At 45.3% G+C, this 22,225-nt stretch overlaps 1 protein-coding gene across 1 annotated transcript in view; it reads left to right on the top strand.

Annotated features, from left to right (window-relative positions):
- The window catches only part of eif3hb (eukaryotic translation initiation factor 3, subunit H, b), a 51,698-nt gene that overhangs the window by 14,074 nt on the left and 15,399 nt on the right, over positions 1–22,225 (top strand). Inside the window, exons 3-5 of the mRNA XM_030788994.1 lie at positions 16,529–16,696; positions 20,199–20,298; positions 21,979–22,128. Of these exons, the coding sequence (XP_030644854.1) occupies positions 16,529–16,696; positions 20,199–20,298; positions 21,979–22,128 (418 nt within the window). The remainder of the gene's footprint in view (positions 1–16,528; positions 16,697–20,198; positions 20,299–21,978; positions 22,129–22,225) is intronic.

Below are 22,225 nucleotides of genomic sequence, written 5' to 3'. Positions count from 1 at the left end.
CAGTCATTTTCAGTCATACCAAAACCGAAACGTCACAGTAAAGCACGGTTAAAATGCTGTTTCCTGAGGTTTCCATGTCTCTAAAGGAAGGTGGAGGAGAAAGTCTCCGTCTTTCTGCATTCTTTCCTCTCGGTTGCACGATTGCTTTGGCTTAGAGAGTGGAAGAAAATGTGATTGAAGAGACAGATAAGATGAGCGATGAGAATCGATAAACAATGTCAGATGTGTTATTCTAGCCAGCGGGTGGCGAGGAAGGGAAAAGTGAATAATTACGCTACATCTCCGCTCTGCCAGATGAGTGAAATAAAGAACTGCAGAAGTGGTGGTGTCAACTTGGTGGGGGGAAGAAAGAAAGAAAAAAAAAAACGTCCTAACCTAAGCTGTGACGTGCCCCTGTACTCCATTCCAACTCACGGAAATACAAGCGTCCTGCCAAATGAAAGGAAACGCTGAACATGGAGTTTCTACAGTGAGGTGCCACAAGCCGTCAGAACAGCTTCTGTGCACCTTGGCAATGACTCTACGAATGGTCAAGGGACCAGACACTTCCCTTTTTATCGCCGTCTGTTTGACCACAGCACTCCCCCCCCCCCCCCCCCCCCCCCCCCCCCCCCATCATGTAATTTTCTTAAATCGAGTAACTCGGACGCTGTTGCCCTGTAACTTCTTTTTTTTTTTTCCCAAGAGAGTATATTTTAGGCTAGTGGCCCACAGGGCTGAGTTGACTAGCCGGCTAGCAAGCACACGAGCACTAAAGTCGAAAAATTTTCACAGTTGATATCTGCTCTAATAAATGTTAAGGATGAAGGGAAATTAGAGTGTGATTCAGCAGAGCCTCCAGCGAACGTCACTGGGGCTCGTATTTTTATTTCGCCTCTCCGGAGAGAGAGAGAGAGAGAGAGAGGGTCCAGGCAGGCTACCTCATCAAACAGCGCTGCTAAAAAGCAGAGCGTCCTTGTTACCGGGCCCGGGGAGATAGACCGCTGTTTATTTGGATTTTATGGTCTCCGAGTCTGCCGGTGTTGCCGCGGAGACAGCTGTGCATCGGGGGAGACGGACCGATGCGAGGGGGAATTATTAAAAACGTAATGGGTTGTGGAAGAGCCTGCTCTGCCTACACAGCACAGAGAGAGAGAGAGAGAGAGAGAGAGAGAGAGAGAGAGCGCGCCTTGCTTCTGAAAACACTTCACTTTCCCAAGCACAATCCAAGAGGAACATATTCTTAGCAAAGGAGTAATAAAAATACTATTTGTCGACAACATTAGCTCTTAGTAATGTATATTTTAGATGTGCTGGATTCTAGAAACATATTGATGTTGACCTGTGAGAATATGACACTAGATCCTGCATTGGTTTGTTCGCCAGATTTACCAACCACAACTTTTTGGGTACTTAACACTCAGCAAAGAAGAGATATTTGTGATGGAGTGAATTCTAAATGGAGCACTGAAACTGGTTTTGTTTGGGATTTGGGCCCTTGCCAGAGGATTTCTTGTCATCCTGTAGAGTTTAGCACCAGTAATGTAATCCCCTTGACTATACGTCTGTGTGGAGTAGTCCCACTTGCGTGGGATGATGCTGTAGTGGGAAATTATCACAGCAGTCTCTCCCCATGTCCCCTCTCTCACAGTCACCAGCACACAAGACCTTCTGAGTAACCAGACAACAGACCGAGCAGGGTGAGGATATTTATGTACCACTCATACATGCAGAGTGGAGTCTGGAACTGTGAGCACCACAAATGGTGTAAATTTTGTTCGGTAATGAGGAGTATGGATGCCCCCCCCCCTCCCCCCTTCACACAATTGCCTTATTTATTACAGTTGTTTGAGATGGTGAGAGAGAGAAACAGAGAAAAAAGAGAGAAAGAGAAAAGAGAGAGAGAGACAGAGAGAGAGAGAGACAGGGAGAGAAAGACAGAGAGAGAGAGAGAGAATTGGCATCGTCTCCTTCATCCGCATCGCCGTCTCGGTAACAATCGCTTTCATTTTCCACCCGTGATGAGAGCTCTCTGCGACCTGAGGCTGCTTCTTGCTGTCTACTGACCCTGCTTCACCCGAAGAGTTGTTTGATTCTCGAAAAAAAAAAGAAGAAGAAGAAGAAGAAGAAGAAGAAGAAGAAGGGAAAAAAAGCTGAAGTGGACTTTGTGTAAAGGAGGCATTGGAGTGTGCCAGTTTGTGTCTCTCGAGAGAAAGTTCTGCGGTCCGAATAGCTTATGCCTTGGGGTCATGGAGATTGGGGAGGGAGGGCTTAAGGAATCAAGACATTTTACACACAGGTTCCTTCTCTCACTTCCTCCACGCCAAGTCTGGCACATCTGTTCATCTGCTACTTTTTTGGAGTAGAAATGGAGGGAGCCAGCAGACACAGTGTCACTCGAACCTTTTTTTTTTTGTGTGTATGGAACTGAACTGGAGATAAGCCATGACTTGCCACCCAAATGCTGTATGATGGCCACATGCTCATGTCTAAGTATAAAGAACCAGAAGTAACAGTGACAAATGTTTTCATGGCAAACGTCATCCAGCTGGAAACAAAACAGTAGCAAACGTGATTAAGTGTTCATCTTTGTAAGGGCCCTTCTGGAAATGTAAGCAACAGTACCATTGGAGCTAAAGTGGAGTTTCGGTTTTTCCAGCTCGACGCTTCACGGTTGGCCAAAGACGTTTCACTGAAGTCAACAAAAGATATTCATTATCTCTTTCTGGACTTGAAAAATTTTGGTTGTTCTGAGAGCAGGAGTTGGTAGAAGATTAATTTGTGTATGGCTTAAGCAGAGTTTCTGAGAGCTGTGTTAAATCTTGGAGTTGGCATCCCAGGCAGCAGCATACTCTCCTAAGTCCCATTCATGCTGGCTGTTTACTGCACTGCTGTGTCTAATTATGGACTGTGCCACCAGGGCCAAGGCAGGCAGCGTCGGCTTCCAGCTGCCTACATGTCTCTCTCTCTCTCTCTCTAATGCTCACACTCTCCTTCCCTCCCTCCCTCCTGTCAAATGCTGGACTTGCAAAGCTCTGATAGCTGTTATTTTCTAATCTTTCTGCCTCTAGTTTAGCACCAGGTTTTTTTTTTCTTTGGTCCTTTCGCCTTCTGAGGAGCGACTGTGTCACAGTGAGTGTGGGCACGCGGGGGGCTCATTTAACCTGCTGGAGAGAACAACACCCCCTTCAGCATGGTAACCATCCCTGATGATTTGAATGTACCATTACATAGCTTTGTACTGTGTTCTTCTTTGTTTGAGTGCATAGGCACTTTGTGTACATGCTTGTATATGAGCACCCGGGTGGCAGATAATGGGGTTTGTGTATAGATACAAACACCTTTATGCATATGTGTTTATTGTTGCCTCTCTTAATGTGCTTTTTCTTGCGTGGGTGTATCCAGATGGCCTGCTTTCCGTTTTAATGTGTTCATGCATACGCGTAGTATATTTTCTTTTGAGTGATTTATGCTTAAATGAAGCAAGTATGTCGGCGGAAACCATGTTTACAACGCTCTGGTACTGGAAATAAAACCAGCGTCTTTGTTCTGGGTGACCTCAACGTATCTGGACACGTTTACAATACGGAAGGCGCCGCTCTCCGGTTCTTTTCTGGCCACCAAGTTGAGCTAAGCCAAGCCAAACCAAGCTAAGCCAAGCCAGTGTGGTTACGCTATGTGAGTGATGTCCCCTGAGCCTTGGTCCAGTGTCTTTTTCATTAGCAGGATTTATCAGCAGTAGTAATTACAGGATGCTTGTATGCCCAAGACACTTGCTAAGCGAGCTCGACCAAAAAAAAAAAAAAAAAGATGGTTCTCTAACACAGCTCACTCGCAAGAACTTAATTAGTAGCTTTTGTAATCAGTTTGTCGTAGTTCCTCTCTACAGAAGTTTGTTTTATGACTCACTACAGAGGTTATGCCCTCGTTTCCCTGCTGTGCCGAGAAAACGCACATACTCCAGTCTTGTCGGCTCTCTTTGTCGGGGCAAGTGTATACACATGCATCACATCGCATGGAATTGGATTTTGCTTTCGATTCCAGAGAGAACGAGAGAGAGAGAGAGAGACAGAGAGAGAGAGAGAAATGGACAACTTCCTGCAGTTGAGGTTTTTACCCTGAGTGCCTCTAACAGTAGTAACTTGTATCTTGACAATAACTCAGCTCTGGAGGTTGACCATCCTCCTGGCATGACGGATGAGTAGGTGCTAATCCATCTCACAGGGAATAAAGCCAATCTTTTAGGAAAGTATTGATCTGCTTATCACTTCATTAACAAATATATACGCAAAAAAGTGCCGTAGAACAAATAACCTTCCTTCATGGGTGGGAAAAGTCTGATGCACGCAAGCGCACGTTGCGATGTTAGATCAGCCACACGTGCAGATCATTAACGGACCACTCAAGACAGCAAGGAACGATGTCATCTCGCTGACCATCTCACTTTTCAACATTAAGACAAAACCAGAGTTGCTCACTGGAAAAAGAAGAAACCATGCAATCAGTTACTGGTTCACTGTGGCGCTGCCAAACTTGCACTAGCAAATGACATAATTAGTTGAAGAAAAGCTGGCTTGTGTTTGTAGGAATTTCTCGTCTAGATTGCCTGAGCTGTGGTCGGGAAAGGCGACAAGAGCGCTGTCGAAGCTTTGATTAGAGACAGAATGTTTTGTATCTCTAAAGTGTTTGGCAATGGAAGCTGAAGTTACTGGCCCTAACTCTACTCTACACTGACAGTAAATCAACCGAGAGGCTGGAGAACCTCAGGGTAGTATCTCTAAGTTACCAGCAGGTGGCAGTGTGGGACTACGCAAAAAATAAGGGTACGTCAGGCCGAAAAAGGGAGAGAGAGAGGGAGAGAGGGAGAGGCTGTTGAATGAGTGAGACAAGAGGGAGTGAAGATGAAGGGGGGGGGGGGGGGGGCGGGGGTGACGGCCTGTCTAATAAACACATAAATAACACAGTGTGATTTAAAGACTGCAGCTTCCTGCTGTCAGGGCTGATCCCATGCTCATATTTCCTGGCAGAAAAATTGAGTATTCATTGTGAAAATGATCTCGCTGATTAACACGGACCCAGCCAGAGGTGTGAAGGGAATAGATTGTCCATTTAGGCTGTTTGTTAGCTTGTGTCAGGCCGACGAGAGCCGCCTTACGGCTTTGGTGAGCGCTCGGCCGTAGTGATGGATATGCAGGTTTGTTACATTCATACTGCAGTGGAGGGGAATGGGATGGACATGTCACCTTGGTAACTTTATGACACTTTGCATTTTCAGCTCAAAAAGCGGTGCCAGACGTTCTGTTATAATTTGTGTGTGTGTGTGTGTGTGTGTGTTGTGAGAGCGCTCGAGGTGCAGTCTCGAGAGCTATGGGACGGCGGTCTCCGATTGATGACCCTGTTCCTGCCCCCCCTGGGCCGACCGCTCCTCTCGCGTCTCATTGATTATTTAAATGCGAAGATTGATCGGCGGTTTGCGTTTGTTGTCTCCCGCCCCTCGCTGTGCCCCCGCCGCTCTGAGAGTTACACTGGATCCGTTGGGCTGCGAAGCCCCCCCACCCCCTACACCCAGGACCAAGCGACGATCTGGCCCACATGCATCCCCCCCCCCCCCCCCCCCCCAGACAAATGGCTCTGAGCTAGGGCTGCCTGTCCTCTTAAAACATGTGTGCTGTAGAGCACATGCCATTAAACCATGAGAAATGGCCAGTATCAAAGGCAAATGCCCTGGTTTTTTTTTTTTCCTTTGTTTTTTTTTTTCCCCCTAATAATAGAATTACAGAACTTGGAGGAACTTGTAAGCTTGTTAGCTTGATGCTGGATTCCGGCGTTGTTGTATGGAATGGCTGGGGCGTGGGTCCCATTCCCAGATGAACTCGAGTAGGAACCATTCAACCGTACGCCTCGGCCGTATTTCTTCAGGGGGTACTTCTCGTGGCCCGTCCGAATGGCAGCTGTTTTGATTCAGAGGTACCGATGCATCTCTTATGCTAATTAGTTTGATCTCATCTCGCTTTCCCGGTTTGGCAAATTATACTGTAAAGCTTCACTTTTTTTTCCCCTCATTTTCCCGCCCCTTAGGTATTACTCACTATCTAATCCATCAGTGCTACCGTCACCTGCTCCCTCATCTTGAAAACATCCAGTGGTCACATGCCACAGCAGTTAAAAGAGCCGAACAAACTTAACTGGGAAATCATGCCCGAGGGAGATGTAGTTTGCCCTCCCGGGGAGCCGGCATACTCCAAACCATGCTGTTTTTGCCGTCTTTTTATTTTTGGGTCTCGCGAGTGTCTTGTGCGTTTTAACCCCTCCTGCTCATCGGCAGGGGTTAAGCAACCGTTGTTGTTGCCCCAAGGATGCCTCGTTGCGTTGCAAACGCCAACGCGCTCCTAACGAGTCTCTCTGTTCCGACAGAGATTCCACGGCACCTCATTCTTTTATTTGCCCTCTGGACGGTGAGGCACGCAACGCTCGCCTGTGCCAGGGTCGCCGGCGGGCGCAGATTAGTGCCACGCTTAATCTTGGGTTAGATCAGATTAGATGAGCACTGTCCCCCCCCCCACAACCTCACACACACACACACCAGTGATGTCCACCACTACTACTCTGGCAGCTCGTGAGGGAGGTTGAGAAACACAGGCTTTGAAAAACACACACTACTTAGCAGCTTGTGATCTGCGTCTCAACTTATTTTTCTTTTTTTCTTTAAAGTTCACCCCCTTCATCCAGTCCTCCCCCCAGGCTGTTTCTTCTCTCCATGGTTTCTCTCTCTCTCTCTCTCTCTCTCTCTCTCTCTTTCTCTTTCCCTCTTTCCGATTCTCTTCTGTCTTGCCTGGAGGATGGTTCTGCCTTGCTAATGAGATACCCAGAAGGGCCATGTTTCTATCCTGTTACGCCGTTTCACCAACTGGACCGCCTTTTACCCTAATGGCCAACGTCCATGCCATGGCTTTCGGACCACAGGAATGTGTGCGCGTCTGTGTGGCCATTTAGACATAGTTGTGTGTTTGTCTGCCTCTGACAGAGTCCCGTTGTACGATTTGCCTACGCATCTTGTACGTGTTCGCCACGATTCCTTCCTCTCCCAATTTAGATTCCGTGACACATTTTCAAACCTTTCATCTGCGTATTTGTGCAAACCTCACATTATTCCAGAATTATTCATACATCCACATTTATTTTCACTAATTTCTCATTTGGATAGATGGGTGTCATCAGAGAGAAAACGATATTGACTCTCGTTGCGGACGAAGCTTCTGTTTGTTGATGCATAGATGACAGACATCGTGTCACGCCGTTCATATGACGGTGTCTCGGCTGTTGTCATGGTACTGTATGTTCTGTGTAGCTTCAGCCCAGACTGGGGATCACCCACACACAGCCTTTATACTCCTCCTTAATTAGAGTTTCACCTCTTCATTTCTCCTGCTGGCAGGGAAAGGAGGAAGAGGTGGGGGAGTGAGGGGAATGGCTAAAGTGCTTGGCAGCATTGAGGCCTAAGTGCTTATATATATGTGTGTGCGCGCGTGTGTGAATGTCTGCGTCAGCCGATACACTTATCTGTACTTTGCACACCGAACAAGACCCCGTTCGGTCTCCCAGGTTGTTAAGTCGAATATTTTGCCAGGAACACCACGCGGAGGGCGGAGGTGGTATTGAGGGCATCTTATTTATTTATTTATTTGTTTGTTTGGTTTTTTTTTTGTTTTTTTTTAAAGGGTTTGTTTCGCACGAGGGCAGCAAAAGAGGATGAAAACACTAATGCCGTTAATGACTCCCCCAATCGCCCCCAACCCAAACCGTTCTTTCACCCTCTCATCCTAAGCGCCACTCGTCTACCTACTGTCGGCACGGCGACGGAGGCAAAGGTATTCACTTGCGAGCGTGTGGCGAGTTGCAAGAAGAAAGAAAAAAAAAAAAGGTTAGAGAAATGCATGATGTTGCAATATTGCAGGGGTTTGCAATGATGGTGTGAGTAATCAGGCCTTCCACTGGTTCTAAAAGAAGACAAAAGCATCGCTGAACTAAAGAAGCCATGACTCAGCTTGCCTAGTGGCCTTTTCCATTGAAGTGAAATTGCTGTATCAGCTCCGAGAATTGGTCTGCTTGAGGTCACAGTTGGACGTCACGTTGCCTGTTTTGCGTCATTGCTGCACATCAGGTTAGCGCCAAAAAAGAAAGAAAAAGAAAAAAAAAGTGTTAAAGAAAATCAAGAAGTGCAAAAGAAAAAAAAAAGAAGGAAACTCGAGAAAGCAAAATGAAAAAAGAAAGCCTAATAAAATAAGAAAAACAAAAAAACTTTGTGATTATTGCTGTGTGCTAGGCTAATGAAATTAATCCGTAGGTTGGAAGGGTAGCATCATTGCTGCCACAATGGCAAATGGCAGCCGTGTTAGTGGCTCTCACATGGTTTGGTTATTTTGAAGCGGAGCCTGAGGTGTCAGAGGAACTAATTAGCATCGACGTGGAGCGGTGTTTATGAACGTGCTGCAGGTTGGTGCTGAGGAGCCTAGCGACTGCTAACGCAGTGCGAACCGCTAATTACCTGTTAATGATCCGCTTATGTGCCACTAATAAGCAGTCGACTCCAAACCCCTCAGGACAGAGCATTTCTTAAAACGAAAAGTTTTTCCAAAAAACTTCTCATTTTTTTGATAAAACTATATTTTTTTCTTATTGCTGTGGCACTAATAGAAACAACTACACTAATAGAACTAACACTAATAGAACCATTTTGTTTAACAATTCTGCTGGGAGCTTGTTTGTTTGAGACTGGGATTTGCCAGCTTCTTGTTGCCCTCTCCTCTTGAACGGGAGCCTGGTACAGTTAAAGCAGCCAGAACAAAGCTCCTGTGGACATGCCCACACACACACACACACACACACATACACACACACACACACATACACAAATGGAGACCTTGTATTGTAGACCATGTATTGTAGTAGCACAGAGCTAAGGCGCCTTTGTGAAATGTCCCTGTCTTTTGTGAGATTAGTGGAGAGAATTAGTTTTGGTGTCTGCTGTCAGTCCTGGTGTGGCCTTCATCCATAACCACACCAACTAGCTACCGTTCCAGCTAAAAAGTACAAGGCTACTCTGGGGAGCATAACCCGCCCCCTCTAGCCCCCCCCCCCCTTTTTTTTTCCCAGCTTGGAGGGAATACTCTTGGAAGGGGCATGGGTCAGTTCCACACATGCATGTTTGGTGTGTGTTCTGCAGACATTCATCTATGTCAGATCTGTGAAAGAAGGAACTAAAGGCAGGAAAAGAGGTAAAGGTTATTTGTATGCAGCCTTGAGATCAGGAAACATAATCGTACTCAAGAGGCCCCTAATCAGGAACAGCGGAGTTAATGTATCTTGTATTTGCGTACGGTCCATATGTTGCGCGACCTTGACTAATGATGTATGCTCGACAAGGCCTTGTATGCATGTTTCTGCCTCAGCTATCTCAGATAGTTAACCTCTCCGAATGGGACTCCTTCTGAACGGTTTCCAATGGCTTTCCCAGTCCCCAAACCGCCCCATACACCCCCCACCCCCCCCGTTGCCGCCGGTTACGCCGCTCGGACGCTTTTGTCCTTCCGTCATTGGTCAGCAGTCTAGAGCGATATTTTTATTTCTCCCAGGATCCTTGCCATCTGTAAGACTCATTGGTGGAAAAAAAAAAAAAGGCTGACTAGGAACCGGCAAGGACTTCTCCGAAACCGCCTTATCACCGCACGCGCCCCTCCCTGGGCCTCTCCCAGCCGCAGAGGGATTTCTTAACGGATAGTACTGGAACATTATTGCCCGTGTTTTATATTTCGGGGGGCCCCGCGTGTCATAAAACAGGGCGTCTCCCGTGCCGTCTGACAGAAAGCAGAGCTCGTGAAGGATATAGGCTGTTTACTCAGACCTGTTTTTGGTCAGACTTGGCAAAGTCGGTAGGTTCAGGTCTGCTCTCCAAAAACCTCAGGGCCCTTTTTTCGATTTATTTATCTTCCTTATTCATTCATTCTCCTCTTTGTCTCTCTCCCTTTGTTTTTTTTTTTGTCTTTTATAGCTTTTTGTATTTCTGTCTGTTCTACACTCTCTGCTCTGATTCTGTGATATTTTTAATATTTCCTGTCATGAGCTCGCTCCATACACTGAGTCCTCAGTTCTCTTTTCTCACTCTGGGTTTTTTTTTTTCTTTTGTTTTTTTTCCCCTGATGCTGTGTTTTCTCAAATTCGTCTCAATTCTCTTGTTAGAGCCCTTTCACCATTTTTATCATGACTCTCTCTCTCTTTTTCTCTCTCCCTCTCCCTCTATCTCTCTCTCAATCCCTGCATCCCATATCCCTCTCTTTCTTGACAAACCTTAAATCTCTGCTGGCTCCACAGGGCTGTATAAGTAATGATTGACACATAATGAATACGAACCTCTCCTAGCATCACTGCTTAACACTATTTAGCCATCTTAATTAGCCTGCGCTAGGCTATTTGTGCTTGCTTTGGGGCAGATCATTTTGTCAAATGAATCACTGCATACTCATCACCATTAAGGGATGATACTACACAGACACACACGCACGCGCACACACACGCACACGCGCACACACACACACACACACACACACACACACACGCACACACACACACACACACACACACACACTGTGTCTGGAGGTCCTCGGGGGATTAATGGGATTAGTTTCCATCAACACCTCCATAATTTGACACTAAAAACTCAAAATTGGAGCTGTTTATGCTCTATATAGCATAAACTGATTAAAAAAAAAAAAAAAAGCGGAGAATGAGATTATTTTTCATGTTTTTTTGCAGTCTGTTAGAGAACCTCTGTGAGTCCACCTAGGTCCAGACAGAGGGGTACACCAACTGTCCAACCTCTGAAAACAGTGCTCTGCCTCCTCTCTCTCTGTTCTCCCTCTGTTTAAAGTAGTCGTCCTGTTACCTAACGCTGGAAATGATTGACAGCTAGGTATCTCATGGGATGAGGAGAAGATGATCTTTTTTTTTTTCCTGCTGTAATTAGGACGCAGGGAGCATGCAAGGGGAGGAGACACACACACACACAGACACACAGTGCTCCCCAGAGTTTGGAGTCTTTCAGCGGACTGGGGTCTTACAGAGGCTTAGTTCTGCCTGCCAGAGAGAGAGAGAGAGAGGAGTGGAGGATTGAGTGCTGAGACCTGGGATGTGGTCCTATTACGAGGTGTCGATGTCTTTGACACTGTGCACTTTAACTCTCACAGAGTGACTGTCATGGTTCTGTCAGACCTCCACGCTTCAACCAATCAGCAAACCCTGCATCTCCTTCGTTTTCCCAAGACCCTCCGCTTGGCTTAGTCGAGTCCTCCAGCATAAATGTGTCCAAAATCGATTAACGGAGAAGTCTGGAAGAATATATTATTCCATATTGTCTTTTCATATCTCCCAGCACACTGGTGTCTGCCTATGTTAATGCCTATGCTTCAGAACTGTTCCTGTCATAACATTATCCTAATCATTTCAGAAATGTTCTCGTCACTAGATGGTGCCGTAGCACTTTGGCTCCAAGCACTTTTTTTGGCATGTTTCCTTACCCCCCCCCCCCCCCTCCCCTCCCTGCAGTCCACGGTGAGCGTGTTCAGAAGAGGCAAATGGTAAGATACAGGGTGGCATTAACCGTCCAGTCTCTGGACCACCGTCCCCAGTGAGAGTGCAGCGAGCAGGCGTATGCGAGGCCCGCGTGTGAAATATGGCGTGGTGGCCACGGCAACAGCACTAGAAAGACAACGTGAGTCATTCTGCCGCGTGAAGGTCAGAGGCACTCTGACGGTCTGTTGACACCAGAGCTGATCTGAGAAGAGAGAGACAGAAGAGACTGGATGAAAGAAAGAAAGAAAGAAAGAAAGAAAGAAAGAAAGAGAAAGATAGATAGAAAGGGGGAGACAGAAAGAGAGAGAGAGAGAGAGAAACTGAGGATAAGAGGAATGAGAGACACAAAAGAGTGGATGTGGAGGTTTACATTTAAATTCGGTAAACTATATAATGCAATAAAGACTGAAGGCACTTTATTCATTAGCGTTAGCATACTGATTTCAGAGACCGTTAGCCGCGTTTACTTTAGGGTAATGGACGTCTCCATTGCATTAGTTCATACTAACCGAGTTTCACATAATTACGTGAGTGGTGTTTTTACAAATGGTTTCCTGCAGCTTTGCCCTCTGTTTATATAAATATATATATATATATATATATATATATATATATTTTCCCCCAATTCAGTCGCTCTAGTGTCAGTCCTCACCTAGTCTCTGTCTTTTATCAGTGAAAAAGGTCCTGACTGACTCAGTAACCGTCCATTAATAAATGTTTTCACTGAAAGCACTTTGTAAAAGCCAATTGTAATTGACATAGTTTCTCTCAGTCGTTTACCTGTCCATCTTGGTTGTAACTGCTCTTCACATCTTGGAATGTGTGAAACTGAGGTGTAATTACATGCGAGCGCACAGAGGCGATGGAATTAGGGAACGTGTTACATGTGCAGATTGTGTTGGAACAGCTCAAAGGTACTTTTTTTTCTTTTTCTTTTTTTTCTTTTTCTTTTTTTTCTTTTTCTTTTTTTTTTCTTTTTCTTTTTCTTTTTTTTTTTTCAAGGAGGCCACAGATACTCAGCTCCACGAGTCTAACAAGCTCTGAGTAGCTCAATTTCTCTAACGAGTCTTGTCGAGAGAGAGAGAGAGAGAGAAGACACCCTCTTATTAGTGCTCATTCTCTGCTGAAACTTTTCGCTGTATGAAAAAAGGCGCGCAAAAGACAGATGTCGACCACATCATCCTCTCTCTCTCTAGCTCTCTCTCTCTCTCTCTCTCTCTCTCTCTCTCTCTCTCTCTCTCTCTCACGTAAATCCGACATGCCACCACCGTCCTCCAAATTCGTTTTGTTCCTCCTTCGATATCAGAGGTGCAGTGTCGGCCGCCCTCTCGGGCGGCCTCACTGGTAGAAAGCTTGTGACTCTTGTGCTATCTTGTGGGAATGTGTCAGCCACAAATGAGGGTGGCAGTGTGCAAATCCCTTTCACCAAGCCCCTGCTTTCTCTCTCTGTCTCTCTCTCTCTCTCTCTCTCTCTCTCTCTCTCTCTCTCTCCGTCTCTCTCTCTCTCAGTCTCTCTCTCTCTCCCTCTCTCTCACTCCTGTTAATGGTCTGCTGGTAGAGGAGACACTGCTCGAATGAACTGATAAACCCAAAGCCAAATGCTACGCTTTTCTTTTCCCTCTCGTTTTTTTTGTTTTTTATATATATATGTATATATATATATATGTAACATCCCACACCACTCTGAGTAGGATACTGCTGTGTCGTAGCTATGTCTGCAGCCGACACAGAAACATTGGAAAAGTGTCTTGAACATGTTCATCATGTGCGTTTGGCCTCTACGCTTCAGAACAATGGTTTGTATGTCCATGGAGGGGTTGTTCTGGGTTACTGATGGTGTTAATGCATACCAGTATGGTATTCTTTCCTTAGTATTACTTCTCACTTGTTTTTTTTTTTTTTTAAATGTCACTTCAGGCTGAAATAAAGCCGTGTTGATAACACCTTAGTCAAACCCATCAGAGTTTGCGGAGGACTGAATTGCTGAGTAGACCTTGAGTTTTTTTTAGTAAGAAAGAGGCATATCGTTCAGTTCCTAGGTTTTTTTTTTTTTTATGTTTTGACACAAATCTATGGACTTTCTCTCTTGATCAGTTTTTCTGTTTGAGAGAGGGCAGTCAACTAAGTTACCCGTTACCTGAGAGACACGGCGACACGTCTGAGAAATCACTTTCTCTCCAAACATGAGCGTTAGCCCTGCCAATCCATTGGGTTGCGAATGCACGTACGACTGTTTTGGATTAAAATTCATTTAACTGTTTTGGATTAAAATTCATTAAATTCATCACATACTATTCGTGTTTTAAGCGGAAGCTCCATTCCTTCTGTTCTGTTTCGCTAATTTGATTTCCCCCTAGTACTTGTAATTACCCCCTAGTAATTGTAAATTGTACTTTCTTTTGCTTTTTTTGTTCACAGGGTTTTAAAAACTGCCAACCTTTTCCCAACCTTCAATGGGTAAACTGCCCTTAGAAATTCAGCCAGTGTCAGTTAGAATTGTTTTGTTTTTTTTTTGTTTTTTTTGCAGTCGCCAGATTGAAATGAATGAGTGCTGGCATACCAGGTTGTTTAATTGTAGCACTGAGATTTGTTTTTTTTGTTTTTTTTTTTACTAAACCATGACTTCCAAAGCACCCTTGGTACAAGTCAAGGAGTTAATGTGAAGCCTTGGATTGTATTTGAAACTCTTCACCAAAAAAAAAATAAAAAATAAAAAATAAAAAAAATAAAAAAGCCAATTTTCTTTCATGCGAAATCCAGCGGATTTGGCCTCGCGTTTATATTTCTTTTAGAGTGGTGTTTTCTCCTTCAGAAAGTCCGTTAATTACAGGATACGACAAGCAAGACTCTCATTATCTTGTTTTTTGTGTTGTTGTTTCAAATGTTTTGGTGGGTTTTGGGTTAGTGCTGTGTTCTATTCTTTTTTTTTTTTTTTTTCCCTGCATCTCGTTTGTCCTTGAAAAATCGGGTCTGTGGTTTTAAATCTATGCAACTCATTGGAATGCGCACATGCTTTTTTCCCTGCTTTTGATGTAGCCAAGTGTATATCCATTCTGAAAGAGACATTGTTTTTCCTAAAGCGCGCCCCCCCCCCCTCTTTTTTTTCCCCCAACATGGTACAAATTTTTCCTCCTGTCTCAAACTCTGGAGCGGCGTTTTGTTGTGTGAACGCCTCGGAGCAAGACCCCTCCAGGGCTGAACGATTTGCTCGCCGTTTTTTTTTTTTTTTGTGTCGCGTTGTTTAGGTTCTAAATATCTTTTTTTTTTTTCTTTGTCATGGATGTATATAGATATTTTTGTAAAATGGCTTCATTTAAAAACATTACTGCATGTAATTATGTTTTTTTTCCTGGCCCTTTAAATGAGACAGCCAGAGGCTTATGAGAGCAGACAAAGTGGGCTTTGCTTTTAAAATGCAAAAATGATCAGAATTATATACCTTTAGACTTTAAGCATACTTTTTTTTTTTTTTTTTCCCCTCAACTTTTTTTTTCACCACAGAATTACTTGTTTAGTCTTCTGTTGAGATTGACTGTAATTTGTCACAGGGAAGAATTTCGAGATTAAAAGATATTGTTTGAGTTAAGTGGAATGGACACACATAAAACGTGGTTCTTCAGAACTGCAGGAAACAGTTGTGATCCGATATCAGAGCATGTAGGTGAGAGACTGGTCACTGTGTTTGTCTTCATGTGGGTGTCTGGAGATTAATTTTGTGGACATTAAGGTGCGTGTGTGTGTGTGTGTGTGTGTGTGAAAGACTTTGTCCAGAAGGGCTAAGTGAAGAGGTCCTTGCTCCTCTGTGGTGTCTCGCTGCCCTGCGTTCTGTCCGCAGGGCAATTTATGGCTCTGTTTTTGGAGACGTTGTCAGAGTCGGCACTGAGCGTGACGGCCCAGGGCCGGATGAGACCACGCTCCCGAAATATCTCCCCCTGTGGCCTGCTCTGTCTCCTCTCCAGGGCACAGCCTGCACGTATACTTATAACACACTCCACTGTTCTGTACGCTACGCTGTCCTGGAAAAACACACACACACACACACACAGTCACTCAGTCACTTTCTCCTGTCTCCTGCTGCTCACTGCTGTGTCAGACACACGGTTGGCTGGGGCTAGCTCAGCAGCTGTGGGTCAGTTCTGATGATAAAGTAAGAGAGAGAGAGAGAGAGGCAAATAAAAGCTGTCCTTAAAAGCCCTCATCTCCCCCCCCCCCCTTTTTTTTTTTTTCCTCTCTCTCTTCCTCTCTGTCATCTTTCCCTGTGGGTCTGTGCCTGAGGATTGAGGTTGACACCTGCTCTGCTGAGGGACTATTTCCTCTCTGTGCCGCGCTAAGCCCTGACCTTGGATCACTCCGTGATATCCCTCACAAGCCGTCAGAGATCCCTAAGTTTATCTGAGACTGATCTGGAATCAGTCAAAGTGCCCGTCAGGCCTTAAATGGCCTTTGATGTGCTGACTGGTCGATCGCTGAGAGAGAACTGGGGAGAGCTTTCTTAGCTTTCCTGACTCTGGAGGAGAGTCCTTCAGCCGTTTTCCAGATCTGGCATGAGATACAGACCCGCCTGTTTATTAATAGTATGAGTGGATGGACAAATGAAGTGGAGGAAAGCTTCTAAACAAAGATGGAGGGGGTCGTATAGAGAATTCAAAAGTCCCAGCTCAAACCTGACTTCCGCTTTTTGTGTACTGCTTTTTGTTTGTTTGTTTTTTTGTTTTTTGTTTTTTTTTAATGTGTTTTTGTTTTTTTTAGGTGTAGCTCCAAAAACGCTCAGAACTCCATATAACGAGATGGTTATCAACACAATAAAGCAGAACTCAAACTACTAAAAGCCTTCTGGCTGTGGTTTTTTAACAAATGCGCAATCACTGAATTCTGTTTTCTTTTCCCCTCTTCTCTCTCTCTCTCTCTCTCTCCCCCATTGTAGTTCAGTATCAGATGGAGATGATGAGGAGTCTACGACATGTCAACATTGACCATTTGCATGTCGGCTGGTACCAGTCCACTTTCTACGGCTCCTTTGTGAGCAGGGCCCTGTTGGACTCCCAGTTCAGTTACCAGCACGCCATCGAGGAGTCTGTGGTGCTCATCTACGGTGAGGAGGAGTCCTGTCTCTGCCAGTCGGGCTGCTTAAAGGGAACCTGCTCCCACGTTTCTCTTTGGTCTCACCGGCCTCGCTAATGCTCTTTTAGTCTCACTGTTTCTCCACACACTGCCTTCTTCATGCATGCTGCTTCTTCCTGCTCTGTTATCCCCCTCTCTCCCTCTCTCTCTCTCTCCCTCTCTCCCCCTCTCTCTCTCCCTCTCTCCCTCTCCCTCTCTCTCTCTCCCTCTCTCCCTCTCCCTCTCTCTCTCTCCCTCTCTCCCTCTCCCTCTCTCTCTCTCTCTCTCTCTCTCTCTCTCCCTCTCTCTCCCTCTCTCCCTCTCTCCCTCTCTCTCTCTCTCTCTCTCCCTCTCTCTCTCTCTCTCTCTCTCTCTCTCTCTCTCTCTCCCTCTCTCTCTCTTTCTCTCTCTCCATCTCGGTTGCCAACTCTCCCTCTTCCTTCCCTCACTTTCTCACTCTTTCACTTTCTCCCTCTCCTTTTTTTCTGTTTCTCTCTCTCTCTCTTTCCTCGGCATCCCTCACTTTGGCTAGAGTGTGCGCCCCCCCCCCCCCCCCCCTTGTGTAAATACCAGGTTGGTGTGCGTAGCAGTCCCGGCAGCAGCCTCGTCTAGACAGGGTTTCCTCCTCTGTGTTTATTTTGCCTGCTATCGGAGCGCTGATGTGTACCTTCAGGAATGCTGGAGGGGTTGGCTTGCTGATCCAACACCCCCCCCACCCCCCCCCCCCCCCCCACCCTACACCCGTCCCGCTTCTCTATCCTCCTCAATCCCACCTACCCCACCGCTCTGGACGTCCCTATGGCGAATTCCCACCAGATGTCTTCCTAGCCCCCCCCCCCCCCAGCCCCTGGGCCTAAAGACCGAGAGGTTGGGTGTACGTGCCACTGATTTGGTCCGTGGGTGGGGTGGGGTGTCCATGCCATTTACAGAAAACCTGTCCCCCCACCCCTTCCCTCGATCGCTACCTTAGTCGAGCGGTCTTTACCGTCCACCCTCTCTGATTACAGCCCCGATTTGATGGAGAGAAGAGGGTTATGGGGGAGGAGCCTGACCATAAGCACAAAACCGTAACTGTTCTTATTTGCCCCACCCTGCCCTTCCCTCCCCCTCAGTCTTGGCTCTCTCTCTCTCTCTCTCTCTCTCTCTCTCTCTCTCTCTCTCTCTCTCTCTCCCTCTGTCAGTAAGTTTCCTGCATCTGGCCAGATGTGGCTCTGGATCAGAACCTCCCTCTCTTCTTCGTTCCAGAAAGTAGGCCCAGCACTAGAAATATATATCAGACGCCCACTGTCTGCCAGTGTCCTGCCCCTGTGCCCACGTAACACTCCGCACAGACAATAGAGTCATTCAGAAGGGCAACGGGTGCCATAAGTCAAGTCCTGGACTGGCACCAAGGTGACAGCGCGATGATTCCCCTGCCTCGCTCTCATTGGCTTCCAAAAGCGTTTGACTCTGTGAGACAGGGCATGTTTGATCTCTGTTAATGGTTTGTAACATTCATGGAGTTACCAAAAACACACTTTCTAAAAAAGCTGTTTGCTGATTTGTGGAAATCTACTGAAAATCCACTAAAAACAGAAGAAACTTTACTAATATGTCTGTGTACTTACTCAGACAAGCCTACCTATAGCCTGACTAATCTGTCAGTTAGTTATTCTGTTCTATTCTATTCTATTCTATTGTATCCTGGAATATCCTAGAATATTTTGTAGTTCTAACTGAATGTGGAAGCACTGTTAGCTTTAATACCTTTAACACCATTACTGAAATCTTTCTCAGACTTAACAAATCAATACTTTAGAGGCTCTGTATTAACTCTGTATCAACACACAAAGAAAATTGTGTTCAGAAGCTGTTCCTAACCTTCCTAACCTGTGTGAACACAGAGATACCAAAAGATGTTGTCAAGGAACACATGGAAATACAGTGTGTTTCCAGCCTCTCCTAAACATTGCTTGGTTGAGGTCAAGGCAGTGTGTTAACCCTAATACCTCTGGTGTCTGTCTGTTTTGATTGACAGGCTGATTGCTCAGGTTGTTGTGGCCTGACCCTGGAGGCTGTCCTCATCCTTGCTCTGTCTCAAAGCTTGATTGCTCTGCTCCTTCCCCATCAATAAAGGGGACTTGGTTAAAGCTTATCCCCACGGTCTGGTCCGAGTCCTCGTTTTCTGCTGTGTTCCCTTCCCATCTCTTCTGGTCTTTTCTATACTGTTCTGGACTGTCAAGTTCCGCTCTTTGTCTTTGTTTTTCTTTTGTCTTTCTTTATCTGATTCTTTTTTTATTATTATTATTTTAAATTTTGTTCTAGTCTTTTCTAGATTCAAAAGAATGACGAGGTGTGTTTGCTAAGGACTCCACTGATGATAGTCGTAGTTCCTGAGTTTTTCTGAGTTGTCCTTTTTTTTTTTGGTTTTGTTTTTTTTTGGTTTTGAAAAATTAGTCCCATTTTTCTCCCAGTTTGGAGTGTCTAGTTCCAAATGATCGCTGTCTTAAATCTTCTTCTCAAATAGTGGGCGAGACCAGAAAGCACCCCCCACTGCACTCATACATGTCACCTACTACGTTTTCTTTTTTTTACCTCCTCAAGCAAAGAAACAGACTTGGTCAAGCATGCTACTCCTACGAACACCCGAGACCACGGACAAGCTTTGAGAACCAAGCCTGTCTAACACTTTCGACCAAAAGAACGTAACCGGTTACGTTTTCCTGGAACGCTCCGACCACATTAGACCAGTGTGGTACGGCCGGGAATTAAACCGTGAATCCCACATAGATGACACACCTCTGTCCTGAGATGGTGCCAAAACTGGGAGATGTTTAGGACCAAGCCAAAGCCACACTAAACGGGTGTTCTCGCTCTTTAGGCAAACCGTCCCTGGATAGATCCCTCCATCGTAATAACAAAACCCCAACCATTGAACATGTCAAAAAGAGGACAGTGCCGTCCTATAAATACTCAAATCTGGACTGCGGTTGTCATAAAGGCAGGGTGAGTGATGGCTCTGTGGGGCTTCACTGGAAGGCTAATAAAGCCTTTTTGACACCAGACGTCCCCATGACTTGACAGAGGAATTAATCCACAGCGACCGTCTCACAAATCTGCCCTCTCGCGTCTGTAGGGCCGTGTAACCCAGAACAGAATTTTCATTCATTAGTGTCTCTCTGACACATTCATGGCACTGTATCGTTATTGTTGTTGCTGTTGGTATTTTTTTAAAATTCGTTTACATGTCTTGAGTTATAGGCTTATGATTTGCAGGGGTGGAACTCTTCCTGAGACTCCAATACTGGCGGTATTGTTTCGCTGCTGTACAATGTAGACAAGAGAGAAAGGTCATAAGTGGAGCTAATGAAAATACAGTCGGAAAGTGATGAAAGTAATAAATGGTCATTTGTGTGTATGTGTGCGTGTGTGTGAGTGTGCGTGTATATGGGGCAGGTGTTTTTGTGTAACCTTATTGTGTAACACCACCCCCCCCCCCCCCCTTCCATTTCCAGATCCCATTAAGACTGCGCAGGGATCGCTCTCACTGAAGGCCTACAGACTGACACCCAAACTGATGGAACTCTGCAAGGACAAGGACTTCTCAGCTGAGGGGTAGGACGGACACACACACACACAAACACACACACACGCGCACGCACGCACGCACCTTTGTGAAACTGAGATTAACAGTTAATTGTAGGCAAAATTACCGCGGTGAATGATACTATCGTTGTCCTTTGTTGGGATGCAGGGGGCATTTTTAAACAGAAATAAGCAGAGAACAGCTTTTCCATTGATTTTATTTTGGCTACGAAGGTGAGAAATAATATGATTTAAAGTTATGATGTCATTTAAAAACGGATCACTTTGACACAGAGGGTGATTGAGATTTTAACGAGAGGGCTGTCGTCATTCACGTGACAGTTTTACTGTTATTCTGGCAGCTACACACACACACACACATGCACGCATGCACACGCATGTTTACATAGAAACACACACACATGCTCATACACACTCACACGCACACACACTTATACATAGAAACAAAAACACACACGCACGCACGCACACACACACACACACACACACACACACACGCAGACACAGACACATACTGTCAGATTTCCCCTGAGCATATTACCATGGTGTCCACCTACTGTGTTTACTTCTGTGTATCTTCATGTTTCATCATCCAGTTATTTTCTCTATTTTATTTTCTGATTACTTTGAAACTCTGATAACATTTGACTGTCGCTAAGCTAATTTCTTCCCCGGAGAACCCGGGAGTTTAACTTCTGCTGTGCATTCCTTAATGGACAGATTAGCGCTGGAGGAGCAGAGAAATCACTGAATCGTTTGATGTGAGTGATTTGTTCCCAGAGCTGCTTAGACGACCCACGTCAAGGTCAAAAGTCTAGTTTATGACATGAGTCAGCGCTCTAAAGACTGGGAAATCTCCTACTTATTAAGCTAATTCCTCTCGTGACAATATCCTCAAATGACCTAGTCGCTATTATAAACCTTACTCTGCTATGCTTTCCACACACAAACACACACAAACACACTATTGGGTAAACGGATACCAGCTGAGCATTACGGTTGAGCAGTCAGAGTAATATCTACTCTAAGTGAGTAATTTGCACCAGAATCATATAGAAAGCAAATTTTTCAGAGATCTCTGTAAATTCTTTGTCTGTCCAGTAAGTGAAGGGTTAAGCTGTCATACACAGACATACAGTGGGCCGTGGCCATTATAGAAATGTATCATTGCTGTTTGAAAGTGTCCTTAGCCTTTGTGGAAAAGCTTGTTTATCCTATAAAGGGTTATGACTATGTATTAATATAAAACAGTTGCCGAATTTCTGATCTGACATTAGATTGAACGTATGCCTAGGTTTTCTGCCTGGCACCCAACATTAACTGCATCTCTATCCAACATATCACTGCGTCTCTCGTTTCAGTTTGATTTGTCCCATAGTAGTAATTTAATTTGTTTGATTGACTATGATGTTTCACGAATGTGTGTCACTACAGTACACCAGAAGACTAAGCACCATTCCAATTTTGATATTTCTTTCATTCATTCATTCATTCATTCATTCATTCATTCACCCATTCACTGGTCTCTTGGCAGTGCTGGGTTTTGACTGAGTACCAGATCTGGTACCAGGTTGTTCATTCCAGGCCTACTTTTGTGCGGTGTACCCTGCTGTGGTGAGGTATAACTTTATCTGTGTGTAAGGTGGTTTAATAAACTCACTGTTGTTTGTTTGTGTGTTATTTTTGCAGGCTGAAGAAAGCCAGTGTAGGTCATGAGAGTATGTTTGAGGAGGTTCCTATCGTCATCAGGAACTCCCACCTCATCAACGTCCTGCTGTGGGAACTGGAGGACAAGTCGGCCGTCGCCGACAAACACGAGCTCATGAGCCTCTCCAGCAGGTCAGACTGTGACCCCTGACCCCTTAATCCCTGACCTTTCTGACCTCTTTCTTTTGAACTCCTCGGTTCTGTAGATTTAGAGGGAAATGTAGAGCTT

This window comes from Chanos chanos, chromosome 12, assembly GCF_902362185.1.
Source record: "Chanos chanos chromosome 12, fChaCha1.1, whole genome shotgun sequence".
Classification (NCBI taxonomy): Eukaryota; Metazoa; Chordata; class Actinopteri; order Gonorynchiformes; family Chanidae; genus Chanos; species Chanos chanos.
Note: the sequence above shows the minus strand (reverse complement) of the source record. Positions and strands in the feature narration are given on the sequence as shown.